General features: G+C 47.8%; 1 protein-coding gene across 3 annotated transcripts; it reads left to right on the top strand.

Annotated features, from left to right (window-relative positions):
• The first annotated feature begins 2,916 nt into the window (after positions 1-2,916).
• Positions 2,917-23,257, top strand: TICAM2 (TIR domain containing adaptor molecule 2). Of its 3 annotated transcripts, none has more exons than XM_028092629.2 (2): positions 2,917-3,051; positions 20,656-23,257. In XM_028092629.2, the coding sequence occupies exon 2, from the start codon at positions 20,712-20,714 to the stop codon at positions 21,411-21,413; it is 702 nt and encodes a 233-aa protein (XP_027948430.1). In that variant the 5' UTR covers positions 2,917-3,051; positions 20,656-20,711; the 3' UTR covers positions 21,414-23,257. The 3 variants fall into 3 exon arrangements, with proteins under 3 accessions (XP_027948430.1, XP_027948431.1, XP_027948432.1); XM_028092630.2 differs by lacking the exon at positions 2,917-3,051 and adding an exon at positions 3,119-3,425; XM_028092631.2 differs by lacking the exon at positions 2,917-3,051 and adding an exon at positions 7,229-9,668.
• Positions 23,258-23,686: the final 429 nt, after the last annotated feature.

The raw sequence follows: 23,686 nt of genomic DNA, 5'->3' as shown, positions 1-23,686 counted from the left end.
TTATGATGTGTAGCAGTACTTCCTTTTTCCTTGTAGAATGATATGTGTCTTTCTGTCCCTTTTTTTCCTGAGTAGTTTTACCAGTGGCTTATTAATTTTATTAGTCTTTTCCAAGAACCACCTTTTGCTGCTCAGTTACTTTTTCTACTTCTTTGATTTCTGATCTTATTTTCATTATTTCCATTTTTTTCTCTATTTGGATTTCATTGCTTGTTCCCTTCCCCCACCCTAATTTCTTGATATGGATGTTTAGAAAGTTGATTCTCTGGCTTTGTTTTCTAATGTGTAGTTTTAAGACTAGAAATTCCCCTGTAGTTATATTTTTAGTTATGTCCCACCAGGTTTGATATATGGTATTTTTAGTAACACCCAGACCAAAATATTTTATGATTTCTGTTGTGATTTTTTTGACCCATGGATTATTTTGAAATGTGTTATTTAATTTCCAAACATAGGGGTTTTTCTAGTTATCTTTTTGTTTTTCACACTAATACCTAGGTGGTCAGAGCACTTGCCCTGTATTTCAATCTTTTGATTTGTTTAGATTTTTCTTTAATTGAGATGTGCTCTGTGGCCAAAAATACGGTCTAATTTTGTTACTGTCTGATTTTGTTAATGTTCCCTGTGTACTTGAAAAATATGTGTCCTGAAATTGTTTTGGGTGCCATAATCTATGTATGTCAGTCAGGTCAAGTTCACTAATCATGTGCAAGTCATTTCTAACCTTACTGAGTTAGGTGTGGGTATGCTGGGCATAGGCTGGATACCCAGGGAAATGGTTGAGTAAGCTAAAGGTCAGAGTTTCAAGACCTTGAAAACACCAGCATTTAATGCCAAACGTTTCAGGGGTGTGAAGCCACAGGAAAAACATTTTACATGTGGGAGGAGCCATCTCTTCTCTGATTTAATTAGCACTCCTCCCCACTTTGCTTATTTCATTCATTCATCATTACCAATTAATGGATTTTTTTTTTTTTTAAGATTTTATTTATTTATTTCAGAGAGAGAGAGAGAGAGAATGAGAGATAGAAAGCACGAGAGGGAAGAGGGTCAGAGGGAGAAGCAGACTCCCCACTGAGCAGGAAGCCCGATGTGGGACTCGATCCCGGGACTCCAGGATCATGACCTGAGCTGAAGGCAGTTGCTTAACCAACTGAGCCACCCAGGTGCCCCACCAATTAATGGATCTTGAGTTGCCTTGCTTGTTCTCATTCCTGTTGTCTTTCTCTGGGACCAGACTGCAAAATCTCCATGAGGACTGGAACCACGTGCGTTTTCTTTTTTTTTTTATTTTTTTTAAAGCTTTTATTTATTTATTTGAAAGAGAGAGAATGAGAGATAGCACGAGAGGGAAGAGGGTCAGAGGGAGAAGCAGACTCCCTGCTGAGCAGGGAGCCCGATGCGGGGCTCGATCCCGGGACTCCAGGATCATGACCTGAGCCGAAGGCAGTCGCTTAACCAACTGAGCCACCCAGCTGCCCCCACGTGCGTTTTCTTACTCTATATTCCTCCTGCCCGGTACATAGATGATACCAAATATTTGTGGCATAAATGGTGCATTTTCTTGAAATGTATACTTGATAATTTGGGGAGAAAAATCAAAGTAATTAAACTCATAGCCAATACATAGTACATTTTCTTAGTACACCACGTGAATATTGATGAAGAACAATGCAAATTTGGATCAATTTAAAATATAAAATGGAACAATTCAAGGAAATTTGCCCTTGACACTGGTGACTCGGGGTTGATTTATGCACGCCACGTGGGTGGTGAATGGGGAAATGTTTATCACATTTGTCATTAGTGGTATTTCAGGGGGGAAACTGAAAAGCTCTGATTTGAAGGGTTGTCAGGTGAAGTACAGGGAGAGGAAATTTTGGCAGGGAGTAGGGATTGCCTGAGTTTTAAAATACGGAGGTGGAGAGGATTTGTGAACTGGGTTGATAGGGTATGACTAGGATTGGAGGCTTGAGGTAGATAGGGTAGAATTAGGTATTTGGCTTTATAAGGCTTCTTGTGCTTTTACTTGATTGCTTTTTTGTTCTCCCTTCATATTCAACGGAATTCCAGTCTGTTTCGGTTGGGCGGAGGGAACCCTAGAGAGGAAACTTGGTGGCTTTTTCGCAGGGGTTGATGCGCCCCGCATCCCTGCCCGAGGCCGACGACAGCACTAGTCAGTGAAGGGGCCCCAAAGGGAAAGGAGAAACCAGGGGGCAGCCTGGAGGACTGGGGGAGCGGCAGAACCTCGAGAAGGGTCTAGGGTTTGGGTAAGCCCGGGGTTTCTTTCCTTCAGAGTTTCGGGGCTCCTGTCTGGGATGCGCGAAGGCAGCGGCTGCAGCCCTCATCCCAGCACCCAGGTCTGTGCGGAGCGGACACACTGGCGTCGACCGCACCCACGGTCTCCAAGCCAGGGCGTCCGGGGACGTTAAAAAGCAGCAGCTGCGCAAGGAGCGTGCCTATTCGCCTGGGTGACAGTCCCCCGCCCCCCCGCGCGACTGCCGTTCTTCCGCCCTTTCTGGCCCTCTCGTCCTTCTGCGCGGAGACCCACGAAGGTTCTTGGGACCCGCTGCCGCGAGGTCACCCTCTGCGGGTTCACGTCCAAGAGCCTGCCCGCACAGAAGCCGGCGCGCCGAACCCGCGTGCCCTCCCTCCAGGCGGCGCGCGGGGACGCAGGGCGTGGGCACGCGAGAGGCGGGGCCGGCGCGCCGGGCCGGGGCACCCTCAGTCTCAGCGGCGCGCGGGTGCGGTGGGCGTGGGCACGCGGGGGGCGGGCTCTGCTCGCCGGGCCTGGCAACCGCTCTCCAGGCGGCGCGCGGGGACGCAGGGCGTGGGCACGCGAGAGGCGGGGCCTGCGCGCCGGGCCGGGGCTCCCTCAGTCCCAGCGGCACGCGGGGGCGGTGGGCGTGGGCACGCGGGGGGCGGGACCTGCGCGCCGGGCCGGGGCACCCTCAGTGCCCGCGGCGCCCGGGAAGTAGCCGCCGGCGGGTTCGGCCCCGGGAGAGGAAGACAAGGGAGCCGCGGGGCCGGGTGCTGGCGGCCGCTGTGCAGGCGAGTAGCGGGCGCTGGGGCGGGAGCGGCGGCGGGGCTGCGGGGCTTGGGGCCGGCGGGCGCGCCTGCGTCCCTTCAGTGGGCGCTTGCCTCCCTCAGCGGTGAGAGTCGGCGCAGCCTTCTGCTTTGCTTCTAGTTTCCCTTTGACCAGAAAACCTGTTTTTGGGAAAAAACCTCAGAACAGAAGCAAGTGGCCGAGAGGGTCTGCGTGATCCTTAGCCGGACACACGGAGCCAACGCTGAAACTTTCGGTTTTGGTTTTTGTATTTGGCTGGCGTCTTGGCCAAAAGCTAATTTGGATAAAAGCACTCTGGACTGGCAGCTTTGAGCTAGTTTTCAGGCAATCAACTAAAAAAAGAAAGAAATCTTCAAAGGTAGGATGCATTTTAACGCTTGAAATAGTGTGTTGACTATAAATGGAGTTCAGTAACTCCATTTTATACCTCATTTATGTCGGAAAGTAGATGAGCGAGTAAGGAAAACTGCCTTACCTCCCTCTGAAGCACGGGAAATGTCACGTGTCCCGCTGTACGGAACTTGAAATGTAAATTACGTTTAGGCTGTGGAATCTTTGGCACCTTGTCTGTTGTCATTTGCTCCGCGTGGTGTTTTTATTTATGTAACAAGTACTTGCTAATAACTCTCTTGTCTTTAACACCCCCCAGAACAGACGTCCCTTCTAGGTCCCACCCATTTCTTTGCTCCCCTTTATTTAAGAACAAAACAAAAAGCAGCTCTTTGAAAGACTTACTTCCACGGTTCTAGTTCCACTCCTGTTTCCTCCTGCCTCCTCTCCTCTCAGGCTGCCTCCATCACGCCCCCCCCCCTCCCGTGGCACTTGTGAAGTCCAGGGTCTGTGCCGGTTTTCTTTCTTTCTTTTTAAGATTTTATTTATTTATTTATTTGACAGCGAGAGAGGGAACACAAGCAGGGGGAGTGGGAGAGGGAGAAGCAGGCTTCCCGCGGAGCAGGGAGCCCGAGGCGGGGCTCGATCCCAGGACCCTGGGATCATGACCTGAGCCGAAGGCAGACGCTTAACGACTGAGCCACCCAGGCGCCCCAGTGCTGGTTTTCACCTTACGGCCACATGGTTGGTTGCTCCCTCGTCTTCCCTGTTTTTTCTTCAGTTGGCCCCAGGTCACCGCATTCTCCTGCATCTCCTTCCTTCTCCCCGGCCCCTCCTCCTGTGTCTCTAGGTTTCTGTTTCTTTTCCCAGCCACTGAATGTTGGCGTGCCAGCCACAGCGCTCAGGGCTTGGACATACTCTGTTTCTGGCCATGTACATTCTCCCGTCGCGGTTTCCACCCCAAGCCCTATTCCGTGGCTGTAAATAACATCTGAGCTGGTGACCTCCAAATGTTTCACTTTACTTCTGTCCTGAGATCCCGATGCATATTTCCAGCTGTTTCCTCAGCAGCTCGGCTTAGAAGTCTGATGGGCATTTGAACTTAGGCTGTCCAAACAGCATCACTGAAACCACAACCACCCAGTCCTCCCTTTCTGCTTTCCTGTCATCGACCTTCCCGACCACACTCGAGCTTCCTGCCGTCGTTTTAGCTCAGACCCAACATCCAAGCATCCAGCAAATTCTGGTATCTCTGCCTTGAAAAAATACCTCAAATCTGACCACATCTCAACCGCTCTCCAACAAACACTACAGTTCCCTCTTACCTAGAGGACTGTAAGTCTCTGATTTGGTCCTCCTGCTTCTGGGCTTGTTCGTCTATGGTCTCTCTCCAAACAGCAGTGATTTTTAAAAAAATATAATCAGAACTTTCACTTCCCTTCAGAACTTTCCAGTAGCTTCTCATCAAAATCATGACAACCGGACTCTTACAAAGGCTTCAAAGCCCTGTGTGATTGAGCCCCCCAAAACTTCTCTGATCTCCGCTGTCCCCTTCGCCCTTGCTTACTCCGCCGGTGAGGCTGACCTCACTGCTCTTCTTTTTGTCTGCGGTGGGCCTGGGCTCGACCCTCACAGGCTGTTCGCCTTCACTCCCCTCGCTTCCCTGTTGAAATACTGTCTCGGGGGTTACTGCCTTTTTGGCTATTTTAACAGCCCTTTGCTCCTGACCTTTGGTGTAGGTTGCTGTTAGATACTGAATATTATTCTCTGGTATTCCACCAATCCTGTGGCACCTTTAAATCATGGTGGGCGTCTGGGGTTCTCTAATATTAAAAACGCACAACTCTCTTTGTCTTGAGCGGCATTTTGGTAAGACGTACAGTTGTTACATTCAGTGTTTTTATAAAATGTGCTTCCTGATTTGGAGATTTCCCTTTACATATAGAAAATGAAAGAAAAATGGTCACTTTGCCAAAAAGAATGTGCAATAATTTTTTTTTTCCAATTCTTTTGTTTCATTAGGAAATGATAGTTGCCCGTTGGGAGGTTTTTCGAACGGCACCAGGAATAGGTAGTTTTAATGGGAAGAAGAAAGATGAAGGTGCTTGTTCAGGAAATATACAAGTTTCTGAGTTGTGTGATGACTAAGCCACTGTCAGAATATCGAGATTTTGTAGCAAATTTCGGGTCTCTTTTTAAAATATGTAGGGATAGAAGTGAAAAACAATATTTTTATCTTTACAAAAGGCTTTGGGGGATAAAAGACTTTAATTTTTTTTAATTTTATTTAATTATTTGAGAGAGAGAGAGCGCACGAGAGGGGGAAGGGTCAGAGAGAGAAGCAGACTCCCTGCTGGGCAGGGAGCCCGATGTAGGACTCAATCCTAGGACTCTAGGATCATGACCTGAGCCGAAGGCAGTCACTTAACCTATTTAATTTTTCATGCTGCTTTCTCACTTTTCTCCCAAGGAACTAGTTCTTTGATGACATCAGTAGCATGTGTACCTACCTTCCCTTCTATGCTCTCATTTCAGAATTGGGATTTCAGGTACTTGAATAAATATGTACAATGGAGGATTAAATGAACATTTAAAATGAGGGCATTTGGAGTACGGAACAAATTGAAGATAAGAACAGGTCAGTTAAGGAGAAGCCAGGAGTGAAGTTAAAATCAGAACATCTTTCATAAGCTGCTGTGTGTAGAGCGCTCATTAACCTGGAGCTTCCCAGCAGTGGAGAAAGGAGGCCGCACAGCTGGAAAAGCAGGTGCCTGTGAAGATCCATTTGTGTATTTTTGCTTTTATACCTCACAGAAGTAAAGTTTTTGCGTTTCTGTTGTTTTACAAGTGATGAAACATTTACTTGCTCTAAGGACCTGTTTTCGGTATGAGGGAGGTACATATTCTGCCTTCTAGTGCTTCACAATAAAATAGAAAATTGGGGGCACCTGGGTGGCTCATTCGGTTAAGCGTCTGCCTTTGGCTCAGGTCCTGATCTCAGAGACCTGGGATCAGCCCTGCATTGGCTCCCCAATCAGCGGGGAGTCTGTTTCTCCCTCTGCCTCTCCCCACTACTCTTGCGTGCACTCTCTCAAATAAATAAAGTGTTAAAAAAAATAAAGTAGAAAATCAGAGGAAACCTGTTTTGATTTAGAATTAGCAAACCTGGACTCTTGGGAAGTTTGTGTATAAATTAAAAAACAGGAGAGCTAACAGTTAATCATGGAGATGGGCTAAAGACATCTGGAATGTGTAGATATGGCACGTAAGCAATAAAACTGCCTGGAAATCAAGCTAACATGACTTCTGTTTAAAAATACAAAACCTGGAAAACCATTTTTTTTATTTACTAAAAAATCTTTTTTTTCAGGTTGCTATTATCATTGTAAAAAAAAGATATATCTGCATAGAGAGATGCATATAGGTATATGTATATTCACACGTCTGTGGTACACAGATAACCAGTGTGGGCTTTTTTGTTTGGTTTTTTAAAGATTTTATTTATTTATTTGACAGCGAGAGAGGGAACACAAGCAGGGGGAGTGGGAGAGGGAGAAGCAGCCTTCCCGCCGAACAGGGAGCCCGATGCGGGGCTCGATCCCAGGACCCCGGGATCATGACCTGAGCCGAAGGCAGATGCTTAACGACTGAGCCACCCAGGCGCCCCACAGATAACCAGTGTTACCTTTTTAGTATAATTTTTAACAGTCTATTTTCTCTACAGCTTGTTTTGCAAAGCTGAGATCGTACTGTATATAAGATCAGACTGTATAGTTTACTTTTGTTCGCTTATGGAAACATTTTCTCAGGTCTTTAAAATGTTATTTCTAACATTTTTTATGATTTAATAGGATTCAGTCCCATGAACACTATGGCATAGTTTATGGTTGTCCTTCACCAGTGTTTGGACATTTTGATTGTTTACCTCCAGTAGAACTTTGACTAGCCTGTGAGACTACGTCCACGTTCTCTAATAATAAGAAAGTAGGGTCCTATACCTCAGATGTCAGAATTGCAGTGATACATTCCCAGACATGCTGTGACAGGATGAAGCTGAGCTAGCCTGAGGAACTGAAAAAAAAAAAGACTGTGTAGGAACAAGGGGAGAGAGACATGAGCTGAGGCTGGAGCTGAAGGAGCCCGATCATGCAGCATCTCATTTGCCTTATTAAGAAATTCTGTGGGAGGCTTTCAGGGGTGGTCGCTTTGTAGTACATATAGATGTTGAATTATAATCCTGTACACCTGACACTTACATAATTAAAAAAGATTTTTTTTTTTAATTCTAAGAGCAGTAGGAAGCCCTTGCAGAATTGTAAATGGGAGTAATGTGATCAGACGGATGTGTTTGTAAAGATCACTGTAGCTGCCAAGCGGGGAAAGGAGCAGACTGACCAGGAGAGCATGTACCACACCAAGTGGGAAGAAGCGTAGTAGAAGGGTATTGATCCAGAGCCCAAGTGTGGTACAGAGGGAACATGGGAGGACTTGAGATGTATTTTGGAGGTTGAATAGACAGGACTTGGGGAACAACTTAGAAGTGAAAGCATAGGAGAGCATCCAAATTCCATAGGAGAGGAAGGGGAAGGTGTCAGGGATGCCTCCAGGTTCTGGCTGTAGTCACTGGGCAAGTGATGGTGCCGCTGGCTGTAACGAAGTCTGGGAAGATGAGGCAGAGGGTACCTCCCAGGCCAGCAAGGAAATCAGAGTGCTGGGTGGTGCATATTATCAGAGATGGGAACAAGATATTATGGGCATCCAGAGGAGCAGTAATTAACTCAGCCTGGAGAGAAAAGGAGATGCTTTCTGCCAAATATGATGCTTGGGATGTGTCTTGAATGTACCATATTTATATTCACCTCATTTTTTTTAAAAAACGCAACATAATGGCTCATTTAAAAAAATCTAACAAGGTATGTTTGGATTGGCTAGTTCCTCTTCTGATTGAGTCAGTAATTTATGTGATAGTGATGATGATGATGATGGTGGTGGTAAAGAGCTCTCTTTTTAGCTGTCTCTCTCAGCCTAGAAGGCTGCATTAGTCTTATATTTGGAACATTGTCTCATTCATTCAAAGGATGTTCTTGAATGCTGACTATGCTCTAGACCCTGGAGATGCAGCGGTGAACAGGACAGATTTGGTCATTGCCCTGGTAGAGTTTACATTCTAGTAGGAAAAATGAGAAACTAAGCAGATACACGTACATGTCATTAACTGTAGTTGTGATCAGTGCTATGACACCACGGTAGAGGGTGCTAGGCTCCCATAACCTTGACCTTTCTAATACAGGTCTGGTACCTACAATGAAAAAATGCAGGCACTGGTTCACTTTGACCATAAATAAGTATCAGTGGAGAATATTTGACAGTATATCCTTTCATTTATGTCGGCCTTTGCCATCCTTATGGATTCTGTGCAACCCCCAAAAGAAGGAGATAAATACATGACAGCCGATTGTCAGTAATGTTATTTCAGTATAAGATCGAGTGGCTTCAAATTCGTATTGTATTCCTGAAGTTATTGAATACCCGACTGGGATTTAAAAAGATTTCCAGTGTAAAGAAGCCAAGGAAAAGTCCACATGTTCCTTGTCTGGCTGGCATAGGTCTGTTCTTTGGCATCCTGGCAGCCTCATGGAGCCTGACACTCCCATGCTGTATGTAGGTGAGGGAATTGCTGTCGTTCAGCAAACTTTCTGGAAAGAGCCAGACAGTAAGTATCATGGGCTCTTATGGGCCATATAGTTTCCGTTGGAACTACTTGACTCTGCCTCTCTCACCTGAAATTAGCCATAGACAACACATCAGTAAATGTGCACGGCTTTTTCCCAGTAAAACTTTATTTATAAAAACAGCCATAGACAACACATCAGTGAATGTGCATGGCTTTCTCCCAATAAAACTTTATTTACAAAAATGGGTGGCAGGCCATGTTTTGCTGCTGACCTCTGCCATAGTGCCTTGTCGTGAATTTGGATGCTCTCTCCATCACAATTCAGTTGCATAGAACAGAATCTCCTCTGGCTAGTTGAAGCAGAAAGGTATGCATTGGAGGTTATTACAGGACTTAGAGTATCGTTGGGAAAGCTGAAGAGCAAGACTCCAGGTTGAGTTTCCAGGAACACCTCAGAGCACCACTTAGCAGACTCGGTCCTGCTAGCGGAGCTGAGCTTCTGCCATGGACGCTCCTGCCAGACCAGCAAGCTGCCGGCTCTGGAATCACACCGTCCCTGCTGGAGCCTGCCTCTCTCTCCACAGTTAACTCAGACATGTGAGTACTTCTGATTGGCAGAACTGAAGTTATACCTGGGATCTTACCTTCGTGGGGGAGCCTAGGAAATTCAGCTTTTAGCGCTTGTGGTACAGGAGGTATAGGAAGGTCTGCAAACAGGAAGTTGGGAGTCGATTTCGGATGAGCCAAGCTGCAGAATCTGCTACAGAACACCCCGTTGGTGGCTTCACCTCCAAACTCTCCCCTGTCTTTGCGTACTCACACTTCCAGAAAGCGCTAGCAGCAACAGGACTCTGTCTCCCAGTATAACGCAGCTACCCCTCCTAGAAACAGAGGGGCGCTCGCTTTCTCCCCGGAAGTCCCGTAGGTCCCCACATCATCACAGGCGTTATCCCGGGACCCAGCACCCTCAGGAGTCAGGTGGCCTCTCTCCTCTCCTAGAGAGGGGGAGAGTAGGAGAGACCAAGCTGCCCAGGACCAGGAGCCTAACCGCTCAGCTCTAAGAAGCTCAACACCCATATTTGTCATCCTCTCTCTACGAGCAAATTCCCTCCATTTCTGAGCATTCCCAGTTTCTCTTCTCTTAATGAAATCTCCTCCTGACCCTACTTTCCCTTGTGAAGCTGGCTTCTTGTCTCCTTCTTAGCTAGGTTTTGCCCTTCCCCATGCCCCCACCTCCTGTGACTCTTGAGCACACCGCCGGCTCCTTTGGTGATTCCGCCATTCCCCTGTAATCGCTCCCCGGGGCCTCGAGATGCTAAGTGCTGTGGGCGCTGACCCCTGCCTGAAGCCCTCTCCTCCCTCGGCTCCCAGTCCCATCCTGGCTCTCATTTCCCTGTCCCTCCCGCCTGGCCCCTTCTCATCCAGATGCCCCCTTTGGCATCAACTCTGTCTTCAGCTCTCTGCTCTCCTCCTTCTGCCTGTTCCCAGGTGCTCACGATTTCATCTCCGGAGCCCCGGACCTACCTGTGTGAGTGCCTCTGGGACAGCTCCTCTTCTAGGTCACAGGGCAAGCTCCCTGTGTCCCAGACTAGAGGAAGAGGTCACCCACCCCCACCCCGCTCACATCAGCAGATGGCAGCACCACGCACCAGGTTACACAGGGCACCAGCTTGGGAGGCATACCGGCTTCTTTCTCCGTGAGCCCCCGTGACTCCCTGCAGATCTTCGTGTCCTCCTGCCCCTTCCTTAGTGCAGGGCTCTGCGTCCTCACCTGGGTTACTGCCACAGCCTCTCAGCGGGTGGTTCTCCCAGACTAGAGCCGTACACACCCCAGCCTGGTCTCCTGCCCTGCAGCAATGTGAAGCCATCCTGAACAAGTCAGATCGTGTCTCTCCTACTCAACACCTGCCAGGGGCTCTCAGTCTGCCAGCATGATCACATTCAAAGTCCTTGGGCGCCTGGGTGGCTCAGTCGGTTAAGCATCTGCCTTCAGCTCAGGTCATGATCCCAGGGTCCTGGGATCAAGCCTCACTTTGGGCTCCCTGCTCAGCGGGGAGCATGCTTCTCCCTCTCTCACTCCCCCTGCTCTCTCTCTCTCAAATAAATAAATATAATATTGAGGCACCTGGGTGGCTCAGTCGTTGAGTGTCTGCCTTTGGCTCAGGTCATGATCCCCAGGGTCCTGGGATTGAGCCCCGTATTGGGCTCCCTGCTCGGCAGGAAGCCCGTTTCTCCCTCTCCCACTCCCCCTGCTTGTGTTCCCTCTCTCGCTGTCTCTCTGTCAAATAAATAAAATCTTAAAAAAACACAAAGTCCTCAACAGAGTATGTCAGGACCCTCCCTCGCTAATCCTGTTTATCTCCATCCTTATGTCTTACTGGTACCCTCCCCCCTCCCGCCCCCATATACTTGAGCCGTATAAGCACCTGGTGCCAACCGATCCTAAGGTCCTTGGCTCTGTGGTGCCTCAGTGGTTTCGCAAATGCTCCTCTTGCCGGGAAAGCGTCCACCTCCCTCGGCCTCACTCATGCACGTGTCCTCGGCTGCAGGGGTCCCTCCTGAGCACTTCGGCAGCGCCCCTTGTCCTGGATAGAGCGCCAGCGTGGTGACTGTCGACTTAGCCTGGCTTCACATCCCTAAAACCCAGAGGTCTTGGTGCAGAGGAAGTTTACTACACTTGTTTATTACTAACGACGAGGCGTGCTAATTGAAGAAACCGTCGATGTTACCCGTATTCGCCACAAGGTGGTGCTGTTCAAATAGGAAAGAAGAAGGCTCCCCTGGGCTGCAGGATTCAGACCCTGGATGCCTTCATCTGAAATGCCTTCCGTTCCTTATTTCACTTTCTGCTGTTGGGGAGCCTCTCTTCCCAAGTGGTAAAAATGCATGTATCAACACCTCATTCTAGGGCAACACACTCTTAAGGAAGGTTCTCAATTCCGGGTGTGGTTTCTACTGAATGCGTATCACTTTCACACCATCTTGAATTCCAAACGTTGTCGGTGAAACCATCACCCGTGGGGGACCAGCTGTCTTGCTCCGAAGGCGTTCACCTCGTGGGTAAGGTCCACCCACATTCCGGGGCAGGGGTAATCTGCTTGACTCACAGGATACCCCTTTACCCGGTAATCCCATACCGTCAGCAGTGACATCTGGTCTGGCTTTTGAGCAACACCTGGGTCCCAGAGCCCAGCCAGGCAGATGCAGAAAATTAACCCTCACAAAGGTCTAGGGGAGAAAAGTCAACTGAGTGTGAAAGAGAAGTTCACAGTGGTGTTTGCATTTAGCCATGGACGGGGACAAGAGATCTGACGGCAGGAAGCACCCCGAGGAAGCCCTGGGCAGTTTCTGAGGAAGAGGGGCTGTCCTGGGAGGGGAGCTCTCCTCCTGCCTGGGACGTCCTCTGCTGGTGGTCTTACCGGCACTGGGGCCCAGAAAGAGTGACAGCCCTGGGGACACAGCCATTTCCCCCTAACCGGTTCCATCCTGTACTGTTGATGTTTCAAAGGGAGCTGGAGGTTTGGGGCAGTCCTTAGGAAGGGGTTTGCCTTCCTATTTTACTGAGACTGTTGAAGCGGTCAGAAGGGAACTTTCGTGGGTGTCCCCTGCTGCACACACCCAGCCACCTATACCTGTCCTGTCTCTTCTGCCCTCTTTCATTTTCACTAGGGAAAACGGTCTCTTCTCTCCCCCGCGAGGGCAGACCCCACCCTTGGCACACCGGCTCCCCCCCTTGCCCACATGGGCCATCCCTCCAGCAGCCCTCGTCTTTCTCTCCAGCATCACTCTCCACTAGCTCTTCCTCCTTAGCTAACAGTCATCTTTTTTAAAAGATTTTATTTATTTATTTGAGGGAGAGAGAGCATGTGCAGGGGGAGGGGCAGAGGGAAAAGCAGGCTCCCCACTGAGCAAAGAGTTGGACGAGGGGCTCGATCCCAGGACCCTGGGACCATGACCTGAGCCGAAGGCGACGCTTCGCCGACTGAGCCACTCAGGTGCCCCACAGTCAGTCTTTATAGCAGATCCTCTTAGGGCACCACACTTCCCCCAAACTCTTACCCTGTTTTTTTTTTCCCTTTATGGCAAAATGTTTCCAAGTCATTCTCTGTACTCGGTCTCGAATTTCTTTTCTCTTGAAGCCCGTGCCGTGAGGTTTCCCCTCCTCTCGTGGGGCGCCAGTCCGCCGAAGCTGCACACCCTACACCCCCCATCCAGGGCTCCTTCAGCGGCCTGGCCCATTTTGCCTCTGGAAGGCAAAGACCATTACACGCTCCCTTTCCCTTGAACCACCTCCTTCCCTTAGCATCTTGGTCAGCACCACACTCCGCTGGTGCTCCTCCGACCTTCCTAACCACTCAGTCTCTGTTGTCTTTGCTGGTTCTTGCGGTTCTTGACCCGATATTGCTGGTGAACCCTAGGGCTCTGCCCGTGGACCACTTCCTTTTTCAGTCTGTACTCCCTTAACGAACGATCTCCTAAGTCTTTAGGTTTCGAATACAGTCTATGCAGTGATAAAAGCCAGATACACACCCCCGGGCTGGCCCGCTGCCCCACACTCCTGACTCTGTAGCCTCTGCTTGCTCAGCATCGTGAGCGAATCCTGTCCCTTCAACCTTGGAAATACCCCCACTTCCCACAGCGTCCACCGCGCCCGGGTCCAAGCCACCGGCCGCCATGGTCCTCCTGGGCTCCTGCAGTAGCCTCCTCCCTCACTCGTGTTCTTGCTTCTCGTCACTCTGTTCTCAGTGCGACAGAGGACTCCTGTGACAAAGAAGTCCTACCACGTCGTCCCTCTGCTCAAAAACCTTCCCTTGGCGGTTCCTCCCCATTACCTCCTCCCTTTGGACCCCTGCTCACGAGCCCCACTGCACCCCCACCTCGTCAGGCATTAGGCCCTCTCCTGTCTCGGGGCCGGGATGTTCTTCCTCCAGATGCTTGCACAGATGCCTTCCCTCACCCGTGTCTTATTAAGATGGGTCCCTTGTTCCCTGACACGCGCATTTAAAAACAAATAAAACTTCCTCCAACAGTCCTTATTAGCCTTCTCCTTTACCTTTTCCCCCCAACACTTAACCACTTTCTTACATACTGTATGAGTGTACATATATAGTATTTTATACTCTATTATGTGTTACACGTATTTCCTTTTTTATTGTCTATCTCCCTTTGCTGGAATTTAAGCTTCATGAGAGCAAGGATATTTTCTGCTTTGTTCACTGCTGAATTTCAGCTTTTAGAGCACTGTAGATGGTTAACTCAATATTTGTTCAATGAATGAAATCAGACTGTGCCTTTTTAGTAACTGCTTACCATGCCGGATGCTTTTCTTTCACTCTTAAGAAAAACAAGCTTCCTCTTTGGGAATTCGTTTTTTTTTTTTTAAGTTTATTTACTTACTTTTTAGTAAGCTCTATGCCCCACATGGAGCTCGAACTCACGATCCCGAGATCAGGAGTCGCGCGCTCCACCGAGTGAGCCAGCCAGGCACCCCTGTTTGTATTTTATAGATTCAGCCTCAGCGTGTCATCAAATTACACATCCTCACCCCGCAGTCCTGAGGAGATGGACCCGAGTCTAGTGAGAGAGCAGCCTGAATTTTAGAATTCATAAGCATCTAGAACATGGCCCTAGAAGTACCACGGATTTTTAAAAATAAAGGGCAATGTGGGACACCTGGGTGGCTCAGTCGTTAAGCATCTACCTTTGGCTCAGGTCGTGATCCCAGGGTCCTGGGATCGGGCCCCGCATCGGGCTCCCTGCTCTGCGGGAAGCCTGCTTCTCCCTCTCCCACTCCCCCTGCTTGTGTTCCCTCTCTCGCTGTGTCTTTCTCTGTCAAATAAATAAATAAAATATTTTAAAAAATAAAGGGCACCATGTTTCTCAAGAATGCCATGTGGGCAAGGAGGAAACGCTGTGAAGATGGGTGATCAGGCTTCCTCCTGACAAGTCTGAAGGAATGCTCTCAGTCTCTGTAGATCAATTTGCATTTTCTGAATTTGGATATAAATGGAATCAGATTCTGTACTTGTTTTTTTGATCTGGCTTCCTTCATACAACATAATGAGTTTGGGATTCGGTCCACATCAGTGCATTTATCAGTAGCTCATTCCTTACTATTGCCGAGCAGTCCTCCGTGATATGGACATCAAACAGTTTGATTCTCCCTTCCCCTCTTGGTGAACGTTTCTCATGTCCTCCTCATTTCTGTAAACTGATAATTGTATCTAAAGACTTGGTCGGAGTTGGGCTAAACATTTTTGGCAAGACTACATGTTGCGTTATGCTGGGTACATATCGAATCGCATGAGAAGGCACATACGGTCTGGTTGTGATTGGGAAGGCTGAGCATTTGATTGAGGGCAGTGAATATGTTTTATCTTTGAATTTTGTGTTACATTCATTGAATTTTCTATTTCATATGCATTGGTTTTTATTCTGATTTTTTTTTCCAATCTCTGTAGCTATGTATTTTTTTTTTTCAGATGGCTTTACTGTCATGGCCTTTTGCCATCGCACATTCTCTGATTTTTTTCAAGCCTTTCCACCATGTTCATCTGATTTGGTTTTGATCATGTTTATTCCATTCATTGCCTTCTCTGTTTTTTCCTAATGGTGTTGGCCTTCGATTCACCTGCAGTCTCTCTCTCCGTGTAATTCTGTTCTCCCAGCTTTGATACTTTTTTCGATATGTTTCTTTGGTTACCCATTCTCTGTAGTGTGGCGTAGGGCAGCGCCCCTCAGAGTGATTGTCTACAATAATATAAGAAGTGCACACCGAAGGTAAACCATGCTACTTTCTTCTTTGAAAATATCCTGCAGGGGCGCCTGGCTGGCTTGGTCAGAAGAGCATGCCAACTCTTGATCTTGGGGTCGTGAGTTCAAACCCCATGTTGGGTGTGGAGATTACCTAAAAATAAAATCTTACCAAAAAGAAAGGAAGAAAATGTCTTGCTCTGAGAAAAACATCAGCTGAGCTGAAAAGCATCCTTACCTGACGGGGTTGGTGCCAGACCGATCAGAGACTGGCTTCTTGTCCCCGGACTGCACTTGGAGTAGCCCCGTCCTAGAGCCTATGCACTGCTTGTGTAAATTTTTCTTTAGCTCCCTTGTTACGTATCTAATAACCGTAACAGCTGCCAACATGTATGAGAACTGTTCTCAGCCATTTTGATTTTCATAAAACCCCTCAAGGTAGGTACTGTAATTATCACCACTTTATACACATGATGAAGTTAAAGGACAAAGATACCAAGCAACTTGGACCGAGTCACACAGTATTTTTATAGCAGGGCGTTGGGATTTACATTCAGGCAGTCAGATTCCAGAGCACATAGTCTTTTTTTTTTTTTAAGATTTATTTATTTATTAGAGAGCAGGAGTGTGCACGAGCAGGATGGGGGGGGTGGGAGAGAGAATCTTAAGCAGACTCCCCGCTGAGCGCAGAGCCCAACCCCGGGGCTCCATCTACAACCCTGAGATCATGACCTGAGCTGAAAACAAGAGCCAGACGCTTAACTGACTGAGCCTCTCAGGCGCCCCCAGAGCACACAGTCTTGATGAAAATGGAATTTTTTTGTCTTTTGCATGCTATTCTTCTTCTTAATATTCTTTTTCGTTTCCTATAGTCTATATGGCTATTAGCCAAGAATGCATATTTGTCATACTCCTCTTCACCTTACTCCCATTTAATGTGGGGGATCCTATTGGGACACTCTTTGGCCAGATACACGGTGGGTACATTCTGGACTCCCCTTCCATCTTATCTAGGACCTGTTGATCTTCCCTTCAGAACTTCAGCTCAAGGACTTCATTCTGATGGGTTTTTTTCCACAGAATTGTTGCCCTCAGAGGATGTCATTAGCTCGGTGGGGCTGTTGTCAGCAGCTTCGGTCTTAGATGTTTTCTGGGACAAGGGGTGGAGGTAGGGATGTCGTTCTTTCAAGTTAAAAGCACACACACACAAAAGTTTCAATCTTAGAGTAATTTGGCCAAATCTCTCATTATTACAAATGCATTTGTACTTTGATGTAGAAATCCCATTTGGGGAAATTACTCTGCAGATGAACTTGCACACCTATGGAATGACTTTTATACAAAGCTGTTCTCTGCAGCATTGTTCATAATAGTAGCAGACTGGGAAGAGCTCACATATCCGAGAACAGGGAACAATTATGGTACAACCACGTGGTGGAAGATTTTGTTGTAAAGAATGAAGAAGTTATTGCTACTGTGGAAAGCTCTGAGCTTAGAGTATTAACTGGAAAAGCAGTCTCTGTCTGCTGCTGTTTTGCAGTGGGTGCGGGTGTTTTTTTACACATGTAAATGATACTTTTTTATGAAAAGGAAAGAAAAAGATATAAATTCGTAAAGAAACAGTGGAAGGATATAGAAGAAACAAATAAAAATGGTCACCGGTAGGAGGCCTTGGGAGCAATAGGCAGGATGGAGAAATGAGAATTTTCCCTATCAACGTTTTCAAAGTCATTAGGTATTTAAGCCACTACCTTTTCTTAAAAAGTAAATGAAAAAATGTATACACAGACGTCTTCATTCCTGTGACCAGTGACCCTGTGTGCCTCTCCCCAGTGGCCACCTTCATGCTCCTTCCATTTCACTGAGGGGAAGAAGATGTTTTCAGTCTGCATCTGCCCGTCGCTGATGGGGAGGGGACCTTCCGGAATCTTCCGGGCTCCTTCCGTCAGCCTTCCATGCCTGCCTTGTGTTGTGGGAAAGCCCTCTGGTAGATGGAGTCTGGCTCGGCCGGAGCACAGTCATATTCTCTCCAGTCCTTCCAGCCTTGAGCACCACAGTCTCAGATGGAGACCATTTGTCCATCTAGGAAGCACTGTGGTGCTGGTGGAGGCCGCCCTCCGGCTCACAGCTGTCCACGTCTCTTCCCCGTGGCCAGCTCCTTGCTCTCTGCCTCCACATTAGAAGGTTATAGTGAAGTTTTCCAGACGTTGTCGCTCACCCTCTTCTCTCTGGGCTGGGGAGGAGGGCTCTGGAGTGGGTTGGAACAGCACCATCATAGATTTCTGGAAGCTTTTGCTCTTTTTTTGCTGACCAGTGTTTAAGAAAAATGAGACCTAAAGTTGCATTCTCTTCTTCTGTTACTTATTTTTGTTCACGTCAAGAGATTCCGTGAGTCTGGTTTGACACATCATTTTACCCTAGTAGTTTGTAGTTTGGGACACTTTTTATGGGTATCTGTTGTCTTACTCCAAGCGTACTTACCTGCAGTGGCTAGTGAGGAAGGTAATGGTCTTAAGTTGGTTTAACATTTTAATTGACACTGTAAATAGGGTCTTCTGAACACTTTAACAATTTTTTTGAAATCATAATATAGTTAACATACAGTGTTGGGTTAGTTTCAGGCATACAACATAGCGATTCAACAATTCTATACGTCACCCGGCAATTATTATTTTTCTTAATATGCAGGGGAAGTTTTTTTCTGCAGCTTTGCAGAGTGACACTTTTTTCCCTAACACAATAACTAAGTCAGCAGTGAATCTTAACCAGTGAAGAGAGTCCAAATTCACGCGGTTTTGTTATTTGAAATGTATGTGTTAGCGTTTGGGAGGTAGGCCTTAAAGTATTTCTCGGTAGCTGTCATGATACACAGTGGAGTAGAATTTATTTTATTTTATTAAAGATTTTATTTATTTATTTATTTGACAGAGAGAGACACAGCGAGAGACAGAACACAAGCAGGGGGAGTGAGAGAGGGAGAAGCAGGCTTCCCGCTGAGCAGGAAGCGCGACACGGGACTCGATCCCAGGACCCTGAGATCATGACCTGAGCCAAAGGCAGACACTTACCGACTGAGCCACCCAGGCGCCCCCAGTGGAGTAGAATTTAAAGTACAGACATGATACATTTATTAGAGTAGCCAGCAATCCCCTCACTGTTCAGAGGGAGTAGCAAACCCTTTCACTCCTCAGGTACATTAGAAAGAAATGCTGTGTGTTTTTCCTTATCTTTTCTTCCCATAGCAGTTCTTCACCATGTTTGCTGAGCGGTTTCTTCTAACCTTGAATTATCTTGGTACATGTAAGCTTGTGTCGTCTATGTCATGATGATCGTAAGCCTAATTAAATTCTTGACTTGAACTCTGGTCTTTGTTCATAAACAATAAATTTAAAAGCTCTGGAATAGAGCCCCCGCCCCTTTTTTTTGAAATATGAAACGTGTATTTATCTGTTCTAAATTTTCTGTCTTTTGATGAAAGAATCCCTGCCTGTTTGGGGGTTCTGTTAACAACACTGCTGAAGATTTGTTTAAACCAGATTCACGTGAAGCACTTTTCTTTCACAGCGGATCTAATTCTTCCACTCTGACTTCAGAATTTTTATAAAATAACACAACGAGGGGCGCCTGGGTGGCTCAGTCAGTTAAGCATCTGACTCTTGATTTCAGTTCGGGTTATAATCTGGGGGTCATGAGATCGAGCCCCATTGAGTGTGGAGCCTGCTTGGGATTCTCTCTCTCCCTCTGCCCTTCCCTGCTCGTGCTCACTCGCTCTCTCTCTGTCAAAAATAAGTAAATAAATAAATGGAATAAAATAACAGAATGAGGATAGACTATAATGATTCTTTGTTGATTTCACTGGAGAAGATCCGTAGCCTTTGTTTCCAAATTTCATTCCCAAACCCAGAAGTTAATTTTTCCCAAGCTGAGTACTCAGTTTTCTGAAGCATTCCCAGGATTAGCTGGAAAAAGGTATTCCTTACTTTCCTCAACCCTTACTATAATCGCCCCGCCAGCCGCACACCAGTGCCTGACCCCCGGCAGGCGGAAGAGCTCCGAGCTAGTGAACCCCGACATTGTTTCATTCGACGTTTCAGATCTTCTCTCTGTGCTGAGTTAGTCAAGATGCCAGCTGGTCATCTTGGTGTTTGTGTTCTGTTTTGTATTTGTGTTTGATACGAAAATAAGTTGAGTATTTGAGTATTCTGTCGCTCTCGACTTTTCTGTTTCTAGTTTACATGATAACTCAAGAATGAAGAAATTGGATTTAGGGGCGCCTGGGTGGCTCAGTCGGTTAAGCGTCTGCCTTCGGCTCAGGTCATGATCTCAGGGTCCCGGGATCGAGTCCTGTGTTGGGCTCCCTGCTCCGCGGGGAGCCTGCTTCTCCCTCTCCCTCTGCCCGCTGCTCTGCCTACTTGTGCTCTATCTCCCTGTCAAATAAATAAATAAAATCTTAAAAAAAAAAAGAAGAAGAAGTTGTATTTAAACTCCATAGGGACAGACTGGCATGGTACCATCTCGTCTCACTCAAAGACCAAAGCAGTTGACTTTATTCTGGAGGTTTATAATACCTTGTCAGATTTCCAACGGTCTCCTGTTCCATTAAAGGGACTCCCTGTTCATCTCCCCCTTGACCACCCGAGGTAGTCCTCCTGAAGCTCACAGCAGACAAGGGGTTTTCCTTTCCCCAGGATCCGATTGGCATTTCTTCCTCAGGACCTCTATATTATGATCTCTTTGAGGCTTTCAGGTTGAATGAAAAAACATTTTTTTTCCATTTGTAATGTTTAGATGACATTTATAACATTCACCCGCTTTGTTATTCTCTTTGTAGAATGAAAAGAAATGTTGAGAAAGAAGTAAAGCTCTCATCCTCTGCCTCGGATATTTATGATGGGTATCCAGAAATCTAAAATAGACCCCTGCCCTCTCTCTCTCTCCTGGGGTAAAAGCCCCGGGGTGGAAATGAGTCAGAGACGCCAGGAGTCAGCTTCCAAGACACCCGATGCCCCCCCCCTGCGTGATCTGGCTGAGCCTGGCCCCACGGCCCTGGCGTCCGCTGGGGAGCACGAGGGAGCCGAGGACTGGGGAGACATGTCGGGGGAGGACGAGGTGTTCCTCAAGTTCGTGATCCTGCATGCGGAGGACGACACAGATGAGGCCCTCAGGGTCCAGAACGTGCTGGAGAACGACTTCGGCATCAAGCCCGGGATCATCTTTGCCGAGATGCCCTGCGGCCGGCAGCACCTGCAGAACTTGGACGACGCCGTGAACGGGTCTGCGTGGACCATCTTGTTACTGACCGAGAACTTCCTGAGAGACACCTGGTGCAAGTTCCAGTTCTACACGTCGCTCATGAACTCGGTGAACAGGCAGCACAAGTACAACTCGGTCATCCCCCTGCGGCCCCTGCACAACCCCCTGCCCCGCGACAGGACTCCCTTCGCTCTGCGGACCATCAATGCCCTGGAGGAAGAGAGCCGGGGCTTTCCCACCCAAGTCGAAAGAATCTTCCAGGAGTCCGTGTATCAGATCCAGCAGGCTCTGTGGAAGGAGAGCCGAAGCAGTGGCCGCCAGCAGGCCCTCTCCTGAGACGGAGCCCCCAGCACGCGGCTGGCTGGCTCTCGTCTGGCAAAGGCCACCGCTCGTCTCCGCTTAAGAAGGCCCAGCTCTGGCAAGAAGTTGACAGAAGCTGACACAGACCCAGGTGCTGAAGCACGATACGTTTCGGTGGGACCCTGCATAGACTTTGGAGGTACTTTTCCGTATTTCGGGTAAACTTGAGACTGTCCGAGCTTCGAGAACATTCCTCTTTTCCTTTTCTGGGTCTGTGCGTGTCACAAAGGATACAGCCTTCATTCGCATCCCTTGGGTCAGTGAGACTTGAACACAGACTTCGGTGAGAGACGTTGTGCCGGTCCGACACGCGGGACAGAAGGTCCCGGGAGGTCCGACCGCCCTTCTTTGGGAGGCCCCTCTCAGAAGCGCCCAGCAGAGCATGGCTGGTCTCGTGGCCCCGACGAGAACGTTCAGAATGTTGAGTAACGATGCCTACGAAATTAAAAGCCGATGCAAGAGGAGTGGTGGGGCGCTTTACAAGCATCCGATCAACTGTTTTTCCTTCTGCTGGAATTGGGGGATTTGGAGACAGTGCCTACTACTGACTCGCCACCCGTTTGGTGGCGCTGTGGCTGGGGGCGCTCCAGGGAACCCTGTCCTGAGGCCCCCTAGAGCCTCAAGCTCTTGTTAGGTCATCCATAACCAGGGCTTCCTGTGCACGGTTTCTGAAATGTGTGTGTGTGTCCCTGGCTCTGTGTTCTCCCTCATCTCTCTCAGGGCAGCCTTTAAAAATTCCTCTCACTCACAGGGCTCTACCCAGAAAGTATTTCTCAGCGCGGTGGTCAGAGTAGCCTGACCGTGTGTGCGCGTGTCTGTACCTCGTAGATTGTTCGCAGACTTAGGATGGGAGCAGGAGATGCGTTCTGTGGCCTCTTCTGTGTCCCGCGTCACAGCCTTCTGCAGAGGCCCACCCGGCCCTGCTCCTTCCGCTCACGCCCGCCTGCCCCACCTGCGGCTGAGGGAGAGCTCTCAGGTACAGGGGGGGTCGGGCTGGAGCGTGACTCACGTCATGCCGTACCGGGCACGGCGCCCTCTGGGGACCAGGAGACCTGGTTCCTGTCCAGTCTCTGCCGCTGGGGCTGAATGGGACCGTCTCCTCCTTTATCTGTGACATGAAAGGCTTGAATTGATGGAGCTCTAAAGGGCCTTTGTCCTCCCTCAGAACGTGAACAACTAGGAACCAGAAAAGTGGACAAGCGAAAAAAACCACCATTTTGTAATGTGATGTGTAATAAGTTGCAGGAGGCTCGAGATAGCCTCCCAATGAAAGGATATGCTAATGTGTTGACAGCGTAATTGATTTCCGATGCTATCTGCTACACTTTCATAGTCAAAACTGAATTACAATACTTGCTTCCTCAGATTCTCTTAAAATACATTCTTTGTAGGGACTGTAGAGTGAAGACGTTCTGCCTGATGTTTCTCTCTCCTTTTGCTCACTTTGTGTCTCCTTCTAGTCCTGGGGTCTGCTCACATCTTTCTCTCTCCACCTCTTCATAGCCATGACCGAATGTTCTGCGAGGAACTTTTCCCATAATCCTGCAAGTAAGTCAAACCTCCTACTTTATAGTACTCCTTGAAGAAGAGATTGTTTTCATTGTGCGGTGACATTTGCTTAAAGTCCCTTTTTATCATAGTAACTTACTGCTCACTTTTCTTTTTCAGTTTTAATAATACTCTTTTTTTCTCCCTCTGCGGCTTCATCTATCTCCAATTTCATATAGTAAAAAAACATTAACCCACCCTTCCTGCTTACTACCAGAGCGGGAGCCACGGATGCTGTATGGTGTTTTTTAAATAAATGTTTTTATTCATTACCCTTGACTACACTTGATTATTTCCAACTCCAGGGAAGATTGTGGGAAAGTATTTTGAAAAAAAGGCATTAATCTGTACTCCTCCATAGAGTACCAGGCACAGCGTCTCCTTCAATCTGGAGTGAAATACATTTTTTGTAATGAAGAAAAATGTGAAGTCCTGAATAACTGTGTATGTTGCAATTAACTGCTGTAAAAAGAACTACCAAATAACTAAACCGAGGATGACAAGAAGTCAAGGTGCAGCCTTGGTTGTATGTTTGTGTGTGTGTACGTTTGTATAGATCAGATTTACACACACACACACACACACACACACACACACAGGGAAATTCTGTAACATTGTGCCACAACTCTGGAGAGCTTCCATGTGGAGGACTCTCTGGGCCTCATTGCCCACCCTGGAGCTTCACAGAACAGCCTGGGTTC

The sequence above is a fragment of the Eumetopias jubatus genome, unplaced genomic scaffold, assembly GCF_037043125.1.
Source record: "Eumetopias jubatus isolate StellerSeaLion01/CBP00866 unplaced genomic scaffold, mEumJub1_p1.0 scaffold_5, whole genome shotgun sequence".
NCBI lineage: Eukaryota > Metazoa > Chordata > Mammalia > Carnivora > Otariidae > Eumetopias > Eumetopias jubatus.
The sequence above is the reverse complement of the archived record's forward strand: the minus strand, read 5'-3'. Positions and strand labels throughout refer to the sequence as shown.